This window comes from Pteropus vampyrus, unplaced genomic scaffold, assembly GCF_000151845.1.
Source record: "Pteropus vampyrus isolate Shadow unplaced genomic scaffold, Pvam_2.0 Scaffold350, whole genome shotgun sequence".
Taxonomy (NCBI): Eukaryota; Metazoa; Chordata; class Mammalia; order Chiroptera; family Pteropodidae; genus Pteropus; species Pteropus vampyrus.
Genome location: NW_011889131.1, coordinates 818,424 through 833,252, shown reverse-complemented (window position 1 = coordinate 833,252; position 14,829 = coordinate 818,424). Strand labels below are relative to the sequence as shown.

Genomic DNA, 14,829 nt, shown 5'->3' with positions numbered 1-14,829 from the left:
ACAGCCCATCATAACTGGGACTGGCCACATGTGGCTGGCTGGTGGCTGCCAAACTGAACAGTGCAGCTCTAGAGTACAGGCTGGGGCCAGGCTGCGAGCCCCACCACTTACCAGCTATGCAGCTGTGGGCAAGTAATGGAACCTCTGCGTGTCTGTTTCTCCACCTATACGATGAAGATAATGAATAAACCACCTTATGATATTGTCTTCAGGATTCTATAAGTTAATAAAGTACTTAGAACAGCCCGCCTGGCACCTCAAAGGCCATGATTATGCTATCATGTTGATTCTTCATGAGAAGCACTTTCTTTCCTTCCAATAAAGGAAGCTGCTTCCTGCACCCAGGCCCCAGAGTGGAGCTAAGCCTGCTCTTTAGTCCTCAGCCCACTGTTACCCCTTCCTTCAAAGACCTTTTCTTATGTTCCACAAATATTATTGAGCCTTTGCTGTGTGTCAGACCCTATGCCAGGCACTGGAGAGACAACATGGAAACAAGCGGAAACTCCCGTCCCGGCGGATTACATTCTAGCAGAGAGAGTTACAAGGAGCACAGTGAATACAGAGCATGCGAGAAGGAGGTAGTTACCATGAGGAAAAAGCTGAAACAGGGTAAGAGGGAGGGTAGGAGCTTAAGTAGGTGTTTTCAGTTTTAAGAAGGCGGCCGGGTGGGCCTCAATGCGAGAGAAAGCCATTGAAATTCCGAGGCCAGTGGGGCTGGAGCAGAGTGAGTAGGGGAGAGAAATTTGAGGAGGTCGGAGAGGTGTGGAGGCATACTGTGTATGCCTGATAGGCCATTATAAAGATTTTGGTTCTTCTTTGAGTGATGTGTAGGTTGGTGTGGTCTGATTTAGGGTTTTCAAGGCTGCCATGTTGAAGATACTAGGTGGAGGTGTTGGTGGTGGAAGGGTAACCAGCCGCCCCACTGGCTGTGAGCTGAGGGCTTTGCTGGGATGTGAAGCTTTCAGCACTAAAACCAGGAAGGACTCGAGCAAATGGGTACAGTTGGTCAGCCTAAAACAAAGAGACCAGTTTTATCTTTTGTCCCCCCTTTCATAAGCAAATAGTATCCCCCCATATAGTCAAAATATGCACATCCTCAGGACCTACAGTGTTGTGTGCTTTACACTTACATAAATGACGTTAAGCTACAAATTTCATTTCTTTGTTAAAGATTCAACATTCCTTTTAAAATTCATTGTCTCTTACATTGTCTCCATAGCATGCATCTGCTACCTTCTGCCCATCCAAGAGCGGCTTGCCTCCAGCAACACAGTGACTCAAGTAGCACGGTGGAGAGCATCCTTCTGTAGTCCCCTTATGGACCCAGGTGGGCATTTCTCTGGGGAGCACTAGCTGTTGGACATGCTCACAGCTAAAGTGCTGCCAGCTTGCTTTCCAGGGTGCCCGCAGTTCACCACCACAGCAATACCTAAGTGACTGTCTCCGTATCATTGTCAACACTTTAAGTTTGGCAATTCTGAGGGGCATAACATAGAGGCTCTTTCATTTCATTTGCTTTTCTCCAGCCCACTCAGTTTCTCTCTTCTTGTTAATCATTTGGGCCTGTGCTTCTGTGAATCACCTATCAATAGCCTTTTTCTTTTGATTTTTTTCTTGTTGATTTTCAAGAAACCTCATATAGATGGATATATTAATCCCTGTTCTCAATCTGCCATGTTAGCTTGGACTGTGATGGCTTTCAAACAAAAATCCTTACTTTTGATGTAGCTAAATCTATCCTATTCCCTCTTACAATTTTGAGTGAATAAAATTCTGAAACTATGCTTAGAATAAGTTCAATATACAGAAATTATTTTCTCTACTATGGGCTTTGAAAAACATCCATCTTACTTTGCCCATACTCATCACTAATTCTGGGGTTTCTTTTTCCTTTTTCTTTTATTCAAGATTAGGTTAAGAAGAAAGAAAACCACTTGAGGTAAGTTAGGTCCTCCTAGGCTTTCTAAACATAGCTTTAAAATGTAATGATCCCTAAACGTACTTAATGGTGGGAGGGATGAAGGGGACAGATGACTGAGACGGGCCTGGAATTCAGTTTCGCCCTTCACATCATATTGTACGTGGTTTCGAAATTGCACAAAACTCTGCCACCCGGAAAGAAGACTGAAAATAAAAAAATGTATAAAATAGTTGTTTTATGAACCCTAGAAACCTAGAGCTGATTTGACAAAGAAACTAGATTTTGATTACTATAAAGATTTATGAAGTACTATATGCTACAAAGTGTTTCTTTATTGGATTAGTTGTAAATATAGAAATACAGAAAGTAAACACGTCATGATCCATGTTCAAGAAGGTTCAGGGTTGGAACAGATATACCGATGGACAACAGAGTCACAGAAGGTTGAAGAGAATTTAAAAATGTAATTTGAACATTATGGAGAACAGCCAGGAAATTCCAGAAAATTCTCTTGTGCTGTTATGACCCAAATAAAGGACGTTACAGGCTGAGTGGAGCCCACAGAACATATGAGTCTCAATCTTTTTGAATCTGTAATCTGGTTTTAAACAAAGCTTGTGCCAGGTGGGAAAACAGAATCTTTGGAGGAGAAAGTACTGAGTCTGGTTCCTGGAGTTTGTCATATAATCACAGGCAAGAAGAGTTTGATTCACGTTCCCCAAAATGCCTGCTTCAAACTGATTGTCATGAAGAAAAAGAAAGGTGAAATGTGGTATTAAAACTACTAGCCTATGAGAAAAGTAAGAAGAGCCAGCATGGGGACTTTCTAGAATTAACACAATGAAAGAGTAAGTCCCACACTGGGAGTTAGAAAGACAATTCTTTGTCTGCCAATGACCTGGCCACAAACTAACTTTTCCCCTTCTCCTTCTTTTAGGAGAAAAAAAAAAAATCTCCTTTCCCTCCATTTTACTGAGTTTATGTGTTGAAACAAGAAGGCTGTCTTTTGTGCCTATCTCCATTACGTTCTGTGAGGAGCTTTCAGTATTTTTTTCAGAGCAGAAACCCTTCTTAAGGCCAGGTTTCTTGTTTGGGCTACTTGTTTGGGTCTCTTACACACGACAGGCTGTTGACAGAAACCTTTAAGTGGCCGTGAAGTCTGGAGCCCAGAAGCAATTCACCTGTCAAACAGGATCAAGGGTGAAGGGCACAGATAGAAGGCCAAGTGGCCCCGTCTTTCCCCGCGGCAGGACTGTCAACCTTAATGGATGTATTAATAGAAAGAGGCAATGCCGCACTGGGGAGGGGAACAAACCTTGCTGAAAACAAATGGAAACACCTCAACAGATCAATGCTTCTTTTAAGAGGGGGCTGGATCACAGGCTGAGGCAATCAGGCCCTCCCAGACAAGCTGGGGTGGCGAGGACACTTAAGGTATTTCATCCTGACACCAAAGCTCCAGGCAAATCGCAGAACCTGCCAAGTCGGGCTTTAGGATTAAAGGTCGCCCCTCTGTCTTTTGAGGACCTTTACATAAGAAGTCTGACTCTGTGCCCCCAGACCAGTGAGTGCCACAAGCCCCTTTGTGCAACCATTAGCATATCAGGAGCTTAAAAAAAAAAAAAAAAAAGATCCACTGGTGCATTCCAGATTTATGGGACGAATGGAATGGAAACAGATGACAGACAAAAAACCCGAACCATCGTCCTTCAGATCTGTTAACACGGGTAGCCATTAGAAACAGCCACGTACTTCCCTTCAATCGAGTGGAATAAAATTTAGACATCTTTAGATGCCTTGGATGTTTTAATGTAAATACCACTCCAGCACAAAGACCTGTATTTATTGCACCGCCTCGAAATTCCTCAAGCAAGCTCTCTTCGAACGTTACTATCCGGCGGCCTGCTGTCCGGGCCCGGAGCTCACGCCGCTCTCTGCACTCCCCCCTTGTCCGCCTGCCTCTCTCCTCTTGTCACGCATGGTTTAGGCCTTTATTTTTGTTGTTGACGGCTGGTCCCCTTCCCTACCCATCTGTCTGGATCAACTATTTTCAGGTTATGGCTGAGGCCCACCTCCCTCCTCCAGGAAAACCTCTATTTATATATTCTCAAATAGCTGAAAAAGAGCTCTAGCTTCTAAGAGTTATTATTAACATTAAAAATGTGGTTCATATTTCTCTGGAAATAAGCCAATGGCTTAAGTTTAGATTGAATTGCGAAATGGTATAAGGTCAGCATTTGTTTTTAGTATTTAGAAAATACCTAAAACTTGGTCAATTTCATTTTTCTTGTCTATATGCATAGGTAGTAGGTACTTGAAAATCAAATTATAAATGCTTGTCCTGGTATGGCCTTTATTGCTGGTGAATGGCTTATGCTACACGTCTTGGTAAATACTTCTCCTTGTGGAAATAGTCGGCTTCTGGGCCGCAGGACGCAGGCTTCTCCCTCTGCAACAGATAGAATAGCGCTTCACCACGTGCACGTCAGACACGGCAACCACACAGAGTGTGTAGTCAGACTCTGACAATTTATTTTACTGAATTTAGATTCAAGTTCAACTAAGCATTGTAACAGATAAGAAGACTCAAAACATCAGGAAAAAAAAATCTATTTAAACCACAAGAAAGCAAGGTCACACAAGTCGATGGGTCATCGATGGGTCATCAATGAACTCTTCATTTTGATTCTCAACACCCGTTGGAGTGTGTGACAGTGGGAGGCTGCCAAGTATAAAAAGTGATATGACACCACCACGATCCCCCCCAAATAATTATTCTTACCTTGAATGGAGAAAACATCATTTAAATAAAAACACATTTAAAGACACTCCTTTAGTTTTTGTAATTCCTAACTGTAAAGTATAATCTTAGTAATAGAACAAAGAATTCTCCTTGATTGGTTACATCATTTATTATTGAAAGGGAAAATCGAGATCATAAAAAGACAAAACAACGAAATAGAAATAAATAACAAAATAATTTACTTATAGGTAGTTTTGCTGCATTGCACATTACCACGCAAAATTTTTCTAAAGGTGAAAGAAAACAAACTTGGAAAACACATTTGCCTTTTTGAGTTTCTTGCTAAGTGATGCATGCTCCTTATAAGGAAAACTATTCTATGTAGGCCTGAGTTTCAAATTTAAATATCTGTTAATCCAGAGCTTGCCAACCTGAGAGCACGGGTATAGACAGTGAGTGGTGAACAAGTGTTCTTCCCAGCCTCCAGGGTGGCCAGGATGAGCCAGGAGCTGCCTCTTCAGTTCACCCCCAGGTTGGGGAGCGCTGCCTAAACCCAGCAGTTTAGGGTGAAGATATGCAAAACCCACTGTACAAAACAGTCTGTCCTTTTACCGTGATTTCCTTAAATGGACTGTAAAACCTTTGAGAACATCCTCTGGAGGTTAAAAACGGAGCAGCACACAATATGACGAGGAACAGGAGCGTTTACTGTACTGTGCTTCTGCCAAGATCGAACAGAACGTTCAACCTGCAACGAGGCTTTTAGCAAGTTCCCACCAGTCCAATTTCCTCTGCTTTCTATTACACGAATTCAGAGTTTATGGCCTACTTGGCCAGACCTTAATTGACATTAGTTCTTCTCCTGAATTAAGCTCCTCCCTGGCTTGCCTCTCACCCCAGCCACCTCTGCGCCACTGAGAGAAAGCGCCACTGTCCTCTCTCCTGTGACACAGGGTGGTGAAAAACTACGTGAGGTCTTCTTGTGACCACAGACGTCTGAGCACAAGGCTCGCAGTGAGTCCTCTCGAACAGCACTTTTTAAATTTGGGGATCATGTTTCCTGGTTTATTAGAAAACTGATCTTGAAAGTAATCTAGAGGAAAAGTTAAAAAGTGAAATTCTGGTGCATAAACAAATATTTTAAGATTGAAGTTTGGTCACCTCTCTTGGCCATCTTTTTGTGCCCACAAATGATAACCATCTTCCTGAATTAAGAGGATGCTACTGTGATATCCTTTCTTGAATGTGACTGTTTGCGTAGGGGTCAGCAAATGTCTTCTGTAAAGGGAAATTTTGTAAATATTTTACCTTCCACAGGCCATATAGTCTCTGTTGCATATTCATTATTTTTTTGTCTTTACCCTTGAAAAATTGAAACACCATTCTGAGCTCAAGGGTCTTCTGGGTTTTCCCCATGGGCCACAGCCTGCCGAGCCCTTCTCCAGGGAGTTCTTTGGCAGGGGAGCACGGGACTGACCTGTGCAAAGTCTAAGGCTGCGTAGGCCTTGGAACCCTAACTTGGGGATTTCTTTTGGAGAGTGAGGTGGGTCCTTGCAGAGGGGTCCTTATGCCAGGCATAAAGCAGAACAACTCTGTCTCTCCTCTGCTGCCTGAACGGCACAGAGCTGGCACCCTTTATCCAAAAAGTGGCCATTTACAGTATGAAGTCTTAATTAAGACCTATTTAAATCTGTGCTCATGCTGGCTTATCCTTGATTTTAAAGGCAAAATCACATACTCTAGGCACCTGAAAAACTTCAATCTATAGGTTAGGGCCTTACTATTCCAAACGGTTGGTGGGAGAAAAGCTAAAGTATAAACTTACTTCCTCTTGACCACTAAAGCCATCCATAGTCTACAGGGTGAAACCATCTAAGAATTCGAGAAGCACACCAGCTCACTCTACTCCCGGTGTATCTATGCCACAGCTTGTGTGTGGCTGGGTCTGGATAAGAAAGTGTTTGCCAAGGGACCAGGGACTTAATATCAGGAGACCAGCACTTAGAAGCTGGCTCTTTCACAGGGACATTTATCTCCATCATCTCTGAAACAACTCTCTCCACATTAGACGCTGTAACACCACACAGCTCCTCACATCTTCTGAATATTTGAGAGGCAAATATTCTACCAATGATTTTTTCATTGGTATTATTATATTCACTTTGAAGAGCACAGAATAGGATAATTTGCATTTCTTTCATAAATTTGTAATCTTTTTTAAATCATTGATATATAGTATACCATGGTTTTAAGTAGGCAATAGGATAAAAATCCAGCTTTTCCCCCTAAGTTAAAGAAGGGCTTCAGAATCGGAAGTCTTTCTCTAATGAATAATTTCTGAAATGGGAGCGAAGGGTTTTCGAAATATAACTTTGCTACCAGCTAGACGAATTTAACTGTTCTGGAGTTAAGAGACTGTGTGTGTGTGTGTGTGCGTGCGTGTGTACACCCACACACGCACACACGTACACACATATGCACACGCACAAAAAGAACTTCACCTAAAAAACTATGTATGAGAATTCCCAAGAAAGTAATTACCTGTGTCAGGAAAAGATAATGATAATGGGGAGCTTTCTAAATGAAATGAAACAGTAAATTCTGAAGCGTGTGTTTTGAAAGAACATTATTCCCTCATTCCCTTTCATTAGCATTTTACACGCACGCGCGCACACACACACAGTGCTCTTAGTCATTATTTCACATTTTTCAGGTCTCTTCACTATCGATTTTTTAAAAAGTTACCTCCTGGTAACTATTTTTTCTCTATTTTAGGTATTATATTTCTCTATTTTGGATATAAACAATTTTGATTTTTTAGACCTGCAAAGAAAACATATAGTGACAGATCTGAACAATAAATAAAAACTAAACGTCACTCTCACTAGGTTCGGGCTTTCAAGATAGAGGGAAAAAAAGCATTTTAACTTCAGTCAGTGAGTTTTTGGTTCTGGAGAACTATCACTCTTCAGTCCAATGTCTGATAAACGACCTCTTTGCTTTTTTTTTTTTTTTCCTCCAATATCAAAGTGCATCTGTTTAAAATTAAACAAACCTTAAAGAAAAACCGAAAAGCTTAGGAATTTTTGGCAGATATTCTATGCAGCAAAAATGAAGTGATTTTCCTTTTTTCTTACTCCTCAACTTAAAGCTGTATACAAAACGGGGCCAAATACAATATTGCCAGGATGGCAGAGTTTACAAATAATGGATTTTGTTTCTGTTTCAAGGAACAAAAAGGGAAAGGAAAAATAAAACCAAATGAGAATAAAGAGGAGAAACCCTGAGGCAAAAATGGCTTTTCCGTTAGAAAGTCTTCCTGGGCTCTCTCACTCTGCTTCACAGGGTACCCGCAATCTTCTGGGCGGGAAGGCCCTCCTCCAGCCAGAGGGTGGCGGCCGAACCGCTGCGCAGTGTCCACCTGTGAATGCGTCGGAGCCGCAGCAGGTAGAGGAGGATGGAGAGCAGGACCACCAGGAAGCAGCCGGAGAACAGGTAGTGATTGTAGACAAAGGAGAAGCCCCGCCAGTGAGCGTGACTGGCCCGGAAGGTCTCCTGCTGGATATCTCTGCCCACGTGGAAACACAAACAAACAAACAAACCTAATGAGAGGTAACAGAGAACTAATCTGGCAAGGAATGTGACATAACAGTCTATTCACTGGATATGGGCTGGAGAAACCTGGGTTTCTGCAGACAAAACCTGTCACCTTGTCTTTGAGACTCAGTTAACTTATCTCTGAAATGTAAGAGAATATGGCCTAACAGAGGGCCGTTTTAAGTATCGACAAGATAACGTGTCTTCATAAGTCTATATATAGTAGTTACCATCATAATTTGGGTAACAAAAAATCAGGGAATTTAGAAGAACTGTGAGGGTTTCGCTAACACATGGAAGCTGATGTGGGATCAAACCAGGTTTGCGATCAGGAATCCCCATGACTCACAATTTTTGCAGTTAACAGAGCTACTGGGAGATGGTAAAATAAATGAGGAGGGGAAAAAAAACAAAAAAGCTAAGACCACATTCATTTACCAGTAAACCAGGGTTCTGACGTGGGGGTCAACTGACAGCCAGGTCTGTGAACTTGAAGGGGAAAATGCACCAATCTGACTGTAATGTAGTTTTTCTGTCGAACATGCATGTGGACAACAAACTACTGTAGTAGCAGCAGCACTTGTGACTTTGTTCCTAGTGAAACTCACAGATTTTTTTATATCACACTGTGGTGTTTTGTAAATGCCTCAAAATATCAACACCCACCACTACACTGAAATCACAGAAGGTACTAGTTCTGCTGCCAGATATTGTTATTTTGTGTGTTAATAAAGAACGTAGATTACTATATCCCATAGATTACTATATTTGTTTTCCGTAATATTTTCATAAATATATTTCAATACATTGCTTTCCACAGTAAACTACGTGTTAGCATTAAAAACAACATTTTGAGAAGGGGTCCAAGGCCGTAAAGGTTAAGAACCCTGGAATAAACCCTTCTGTGCAGGGCTTAGGGAGCAGACAGTTGAAAATCATCAAGCCTTTTGTGCAGCATGTGACGGGATGGGAAGGGTGGGAAGGGAGGCGGCTCTGGGGAGGGAAGAGCGAAGTCGAACTTCACTGACTCCGCAGTCTGCGCACGGCCAGCGCCAACAGCAGTACCCCAGACATCCGCACACCATGGCTGCCATGACACATCATAACTGCAGAAAATGATCTTTCGTTTGATTCTCGTTGACCAAATTCACGGCCATACCTTAAGGGCAAAAAGCGGGTCCTGTAAAGGATTGCTCCGAGGGTCCATTGAACCTCCTTGTCATAAACTTGCAAGGCTGTCTTTAAATTTTTATAGTTGACAGGAAATGAAAAGCCCCTGTGAAACACCTCAAACATCCAGGCAGATTTGAAGCACTGATACCTACAAACACCAAGCACAAACAGAAGGGGGGCTGATTCATTTGTCAAAATGAACTGCACACAGAGACAGCCTTCCCTTCTGTGACCAACATGGTGCAAAGGCTTCACGAGGCCAGTGCTGAGCAGCCACACCAACCTCATGCATTTCAAGCTGATTTACTTGGTTTATGCCCCGTGTCCCACAATATGACAGTTAACCTGTCAAAATCAATCAGCTCACGAACTTGGTCTCAGTGTAACTTAATATGTTGCCATGACAGATTTTTTCCTCAGACATTTTATCTTTTTCTCATTCAATCAATACTGAACAAGTTTCAACTTCTTAGGACCTCAGTTTCTTTATTATAAAATGAGAAGATAGGGGGGTCCTTTTCAGCTCTGATATTCTATGATTCTAAATATTTATCAGAGGCTTATTTGCAAAACACTGGGCTAGCCAAGTAATAAGATATAATAACAAATAAGATAGTCAATATACTTAAATGACATAATGAATGAGAATTTTTAAAAAGCAACAAATAACTATAAACAAAGCAGAACATGATAAACACCACTAGAGAGACACAATGAGTGCCCTGGAGACTCAAAAGGATGGAGTCCGGCTAAAAGGGCAGAGGAAGGCTTGAAAGCGTCTGACCTGACTCTAATGTCTGGGCAGGACTTCAACAAGCAAAGAATAAACAGGGGAATTCCAGGAGGAAAAAAACAGCGAAATTGAGCAAAAATATGTTTTGAACAAGAATTTGTGATCCCGATTGCAAAGAGCCCAGGGTAGATGAAGAAGAGTGACTGACGAGGACAAAAAGGCAGGCCGGGGCCAGGGTGTGGCAAGCCAGGGGCCAGTAGTGAATGCGCGGTCTCTTAAAAATGCCCTGGACTTGGCTGTCCACTACTCACTTTAGCCTGTGGAGGTCAGCGTGAGAGGCATACAGTCCTCGGTCAAAGCGCTCCCGTAAGATTGACCACTTTGTTGCACAATAATCCTGAAAGAAATTTCACCCAAAATAAATCATTAGTAACTGTTTATTAAACATTCTTTTCATTTTAAAAGAGGTTTACCGAATTCATATTCATGACAAACATATCCTTCCAATTAGGAAACGCAAGCTTAACTTACGTGTGTGGACCAAAAAGACAAGACATACACTCAGTGAATATCTGCTGATTAGCAAAGACAATGCTTGTTCTTTGTCTTTAAATTCTGCCAGTTATTGTTAAAGAGAATTTTACTGCCCACAACCAACTTCTTCAAGATGGCTTATTTTCTCCCTCTGTGACTGTGTGTGACAGGCATAAACTTTTGGAAAAGTGAAGTGGTGCACTAGCTAGTTCAGACTGAGTACCTACATCTGTGGTGACACATGCAAAGTTCTGGGAACACAAGGACAGTTACAAAAGGCTCTGTCCTTGCGGGGTGCCACCTCTTCCTGAAGTTATTTGTAATAACATTAATAACTAGCATTTACTGAGCACTGTACAAGAGCCTTTCTAAATATAACACTTTAATACTTAAAACGACTCCTCGACATGGCTACTAGTCTAACCTCTACTTAAAAGATGGAGAAACTGAGGCTCAGAGAGGCAGTGAAACTTGCAACAGGGAACAGAGAGAACAGCACTCACTCATCCTGGGGTAAGAGGGTGAGGACAGGTATTTCGGGCAGTGGAAATGATCGAAGATGAGATGGCAAGTAGCACAGATGTGAAGGAAATGAACAGTATAAAGTGCTAGGTGGGGAGACAAGGCTACAGGGTGGGGATGACATGCTAAGGGATTTGAAATTCATCCTGGAGCAAAAGGAAGCTGATGATTTTATATAGGAGAGCAGGTGACTACACTTGTGTTTAGACAACACTCTGGGAACGGTTGGAAGATGAATAATGGAGGAAGACCAGATGCAAAGATCAGCTGGGAGGCTCCTGCAATAGTGCAGGTGACAGAAAGGGGCCTGGACTAGGACAGGAGTAGGTCAGAAAGTAGGGAGGGGTTTGAGAAATATCTGCGCTATCAATGTGCTTGATGACTGATTATACGGGGGTGTCCTGCGAGGGATGGAGTGACAGGGAGAAGGCTGTAACTCCTGGATTTCAGGGAGGGGGACCGGATGGTTAATGATGCCTTTAACTGGACGACAGAACAGGAACAGAGCGGGGAGAAAACGGTGGATGTGTTTGGAGCTGTGACATCTAGTAGGCACTGCGAAGGGGTCAGGACTGCAGCCTCCTCTTGAGAGGAAGCAGCAATCCATGAGCATGGGTGGGACCATCCGAGACCCTGAAGGTCAGAAAGCCAAGAGTGGAAGTCTGGTATCACCAAGGTTTAAGGGGCTTGAAGGGGGGAACCTTTGAAAGAGTCTAAGAAACTGTCAGAAAGGCAAGGAGAACAGAAGAACAGGAGTCCTGGAGTACTGTCAGATAATAATTCTGACGGTAATATATAAAATAATCTGGAGGCCACCGATGACCAGAGAAGTTTACGGAATGGTGGGCAGAAACCGGCTCACAAGAGCCTTTTGCTTCTGCCGTGACTACTTCTCTTGCCCAGCCATGGGAACAGGATTCCCAGCGTGCTGCATGAGCACCTCCACCCTCCACCTTCCCCTTCTCCTTGACCGGAGCCTCCAAAAGTGTGGGCAGGACATGACCTGCCACTGTCCACACCAGTCTCTCAAAAGCACACAGGAGGTGGTTTCTTTGAAGGTTACCTTTGCAGCTTTAGTAAACGCAGCAGCGTTGTAATCTCCACCCATTCGCAACACATCTTCAGTGCAATAGTAGAATTCAGAAAAGCCATAGAATTCACTGTTCTGGAAGTGAATTGGGGGCTGGTAGACCCCATTGAGGGAAGTCTGCGTCTCATTTGTTTTGTTCATGAAAGGCTGGAGGGTCTCTCGACACAGGTCAAAGTCTCCTGTTCCCCGCAGGTACATGGTCTGTCCGTTTTGCTGGATTTCATCTTTAATGTCCAGGGGTAAGCAGGGGTCCAGGTATGGAGTATCAGGAGCCAGACCAGTCTGCTTACCTAGCAGCCTATGGGACAAAGAGAAACTTTATCATGTGACTGACAGAAAATTGTGTTCTGAAGGAGTGGCTGCAAGTCAGTGCCTCTCAAAACGTGTTCTGTAGAACATGAGCCCTGCAAGGTATTCTGTGGGAATAAAGAAGTGTTCCAGGATCATTAAGTTAGGGAAAGACACACTTGAGCCCTCTTGGAGATTCATGATATACACTCTCGTACAGCAGGCACCTTAAGAGTCCAGTGAAACACCTACCGGGTCAGGTGACCTGAAACTTTCTGTTCCCTGTACGCAGCCTGGTGTCCCGGCTGCGGAGCGCGCTGTCAGTAAGCCCCGCTCAGTCTCCTGCTGGCTGCAGGTGCGTGCCCACCCACTGTGTTGTTCCTAGCCCCATTTCTGCTACTAGAGATTGTGATTTTAATCATATATCAATGAAGTGCGATTGTGAAAAGAAGTAACTGATCCTGTGAAAACTAGGTCAGATGCCTTAGAAAAACATGATAAAGGTAAATTGCCAGAAAGCTGTTATCAAATTATGTGTTTGCAAGATTTTAAAAGAGTTGAGAAAAATCAGTAAAAGTCTAGATGGACCGGGTATCGAATTGTTTCACAAATGTCGTTAAGTCCTTCGTATTTAGAGAAAGACAAAATGACGTCAAGATGAGTGGGTGCAGTACACGCCAGAGAAATGACAGACATAGCCTAAAAAAACACTTTAGTCCAGAGCAAAGGATTGGCAAATAATACATAAGTTAAAACAAAATGCTTGAGGTTTGATTCTATTTTTATGATTCTGTTTTAACTGATTTTTAAAAAGTGAATCAACCACTCATCCCAATTGCTGTAGATAATAGTGCTTCTACTGTATTATAGGCTCTGAGAAGTCCCGTAGAAAAATCAGCTTTGCTCACTGAAATGCACTATGCGTACTACTTCCCAATGAAACTCCCAGGCATGAAGATCTGGCATCCTGCTATGTATACCTGAGTGTAATAAATTAAGGTCTTTGCCACTACTCAAAAATGTTTAATTAAAAAAATCAATCATCGCTACTATGGCAGAGAGATAAATATGCATTCAAGGTTCAATGCATGATATGCAAAAAGTGATGGCTAACATTTATACAAGTCCAACACCAACCAAATGTATACTTCATGCTACTGTGTTTAGTTGCTTGCCTTACATCTAAATTAAGAAGTACCACTAAATTGTCTATTATACAAGCTTCCTGACATTAAAACAATCAGTAAAAACCAGGGTTGCAGAAGAAGGTGTTTAGCCAAAATTCTGATTTAAATATCATTTATAAAATATTTCAAGACTATTATAAAAAATAATTGTATTAAAATGTGTTATATAATACACCACTTTAAAAAAGAAACTGTGGGACTACCAATTTCTTAACCAACACTATTCAGTTAATGCCTGGAGTAGACAAAAATCAGGTTTTTATTGCTTTCCCTATTTACATATGTTAATTTCTGGAAAATGTGGTACTAAATGGCTCTGACTTGGTGTTTCTTAAAGTTTGGGCCTCCACAGGTTTAAGATTAAATTGATCAAGGAAATATACTATCATTTACTTCTGTGAATTAGGGATATTAAAATTATTTCATCAAAGCAAACACAATAGTAATTAATAGGGTATTTTACATAATTCCAGATTTCAGATATTTTTATTCATCCAAATGGCTTTTCTGCTCTTATGAACTAACTTCAAATAAATAATTATATACTTAGAAAATAAACTTAAATCGATAAAGTTTGCTTTTATTTGTTTTATGTATTTTCTATACCAGAATTGTTTATAAACACATTTTTTAAAATTTCGCTGCTATAAGTATTTAAAATCACTAATTTTGACTTCTAGATCATTCCTTTCTCTTGAGTAACTGCACAAGCTGGTTTTCCAGAACATCACATAATTTAATTTTATCAATAATGACAAATGTATCATCACTTACTACAGGCTCCAGGACATCTGCAGTGGCCCACATCTGAGTTTCCCAAGAACTCTGCAATCTGGAATGTATCACCCAGGGCTGCTAGCTACTGTAATATCCTGATAGTGAAATTTCTAAGCCATCAAGGGAGGCGTGGGTCTGAGAGCGCGCGCCTTCTTTGGAGCCTGGTGGGATGTAGGGCCAAAGGCAGAACCCAGGTGTCCTTTTGCTTCTCCCAGCTCGGCCGGCAGGGGAATAAAGAGCTGACAGTGCTGACATGCTCCTGTC

General features: G+C 42.0%; 1 protein-coding gene across 1 annotated transcript in view; it reads right to left on the bottom strand.

The window, feature by feature from the left end:
- Window positions 1-4,431: 4,431 nt before the first annotated feature.
- ENTPD4 (ectonucleoside triphosphate diphosphohydrolase 4) overlaps window positions 4,432-14,829 on the bottom strand; it is a 31,369-nt gene continuing 20,971 nt past the window's right edge. Inside the window, exons 9-12 of the mRNA XM_023522592.1 lie at window positions 12,287-12,629; window positions 10,479-10,564; window positions 9,421-9,582; window positions 4,432-8,232 (exon numbers count right to left, since the gene is read on the bottom strand). Of these exons, the coding sequence (XP_023378360.1) occupies window positions 8,004-8,232; window positions 9,421-9,582; window positions 10,479-10,564; window positions 12,287-12,629 (820 nt within the window). The 3' untranslated portion in view covers window positions 4,432-8,003. The remainder of the gene's footprint in view (window positions 8,233-9,420; window positions 9,583-10,478; window positions 10,565-12,286; window positions 12,630-14,829) is intronic.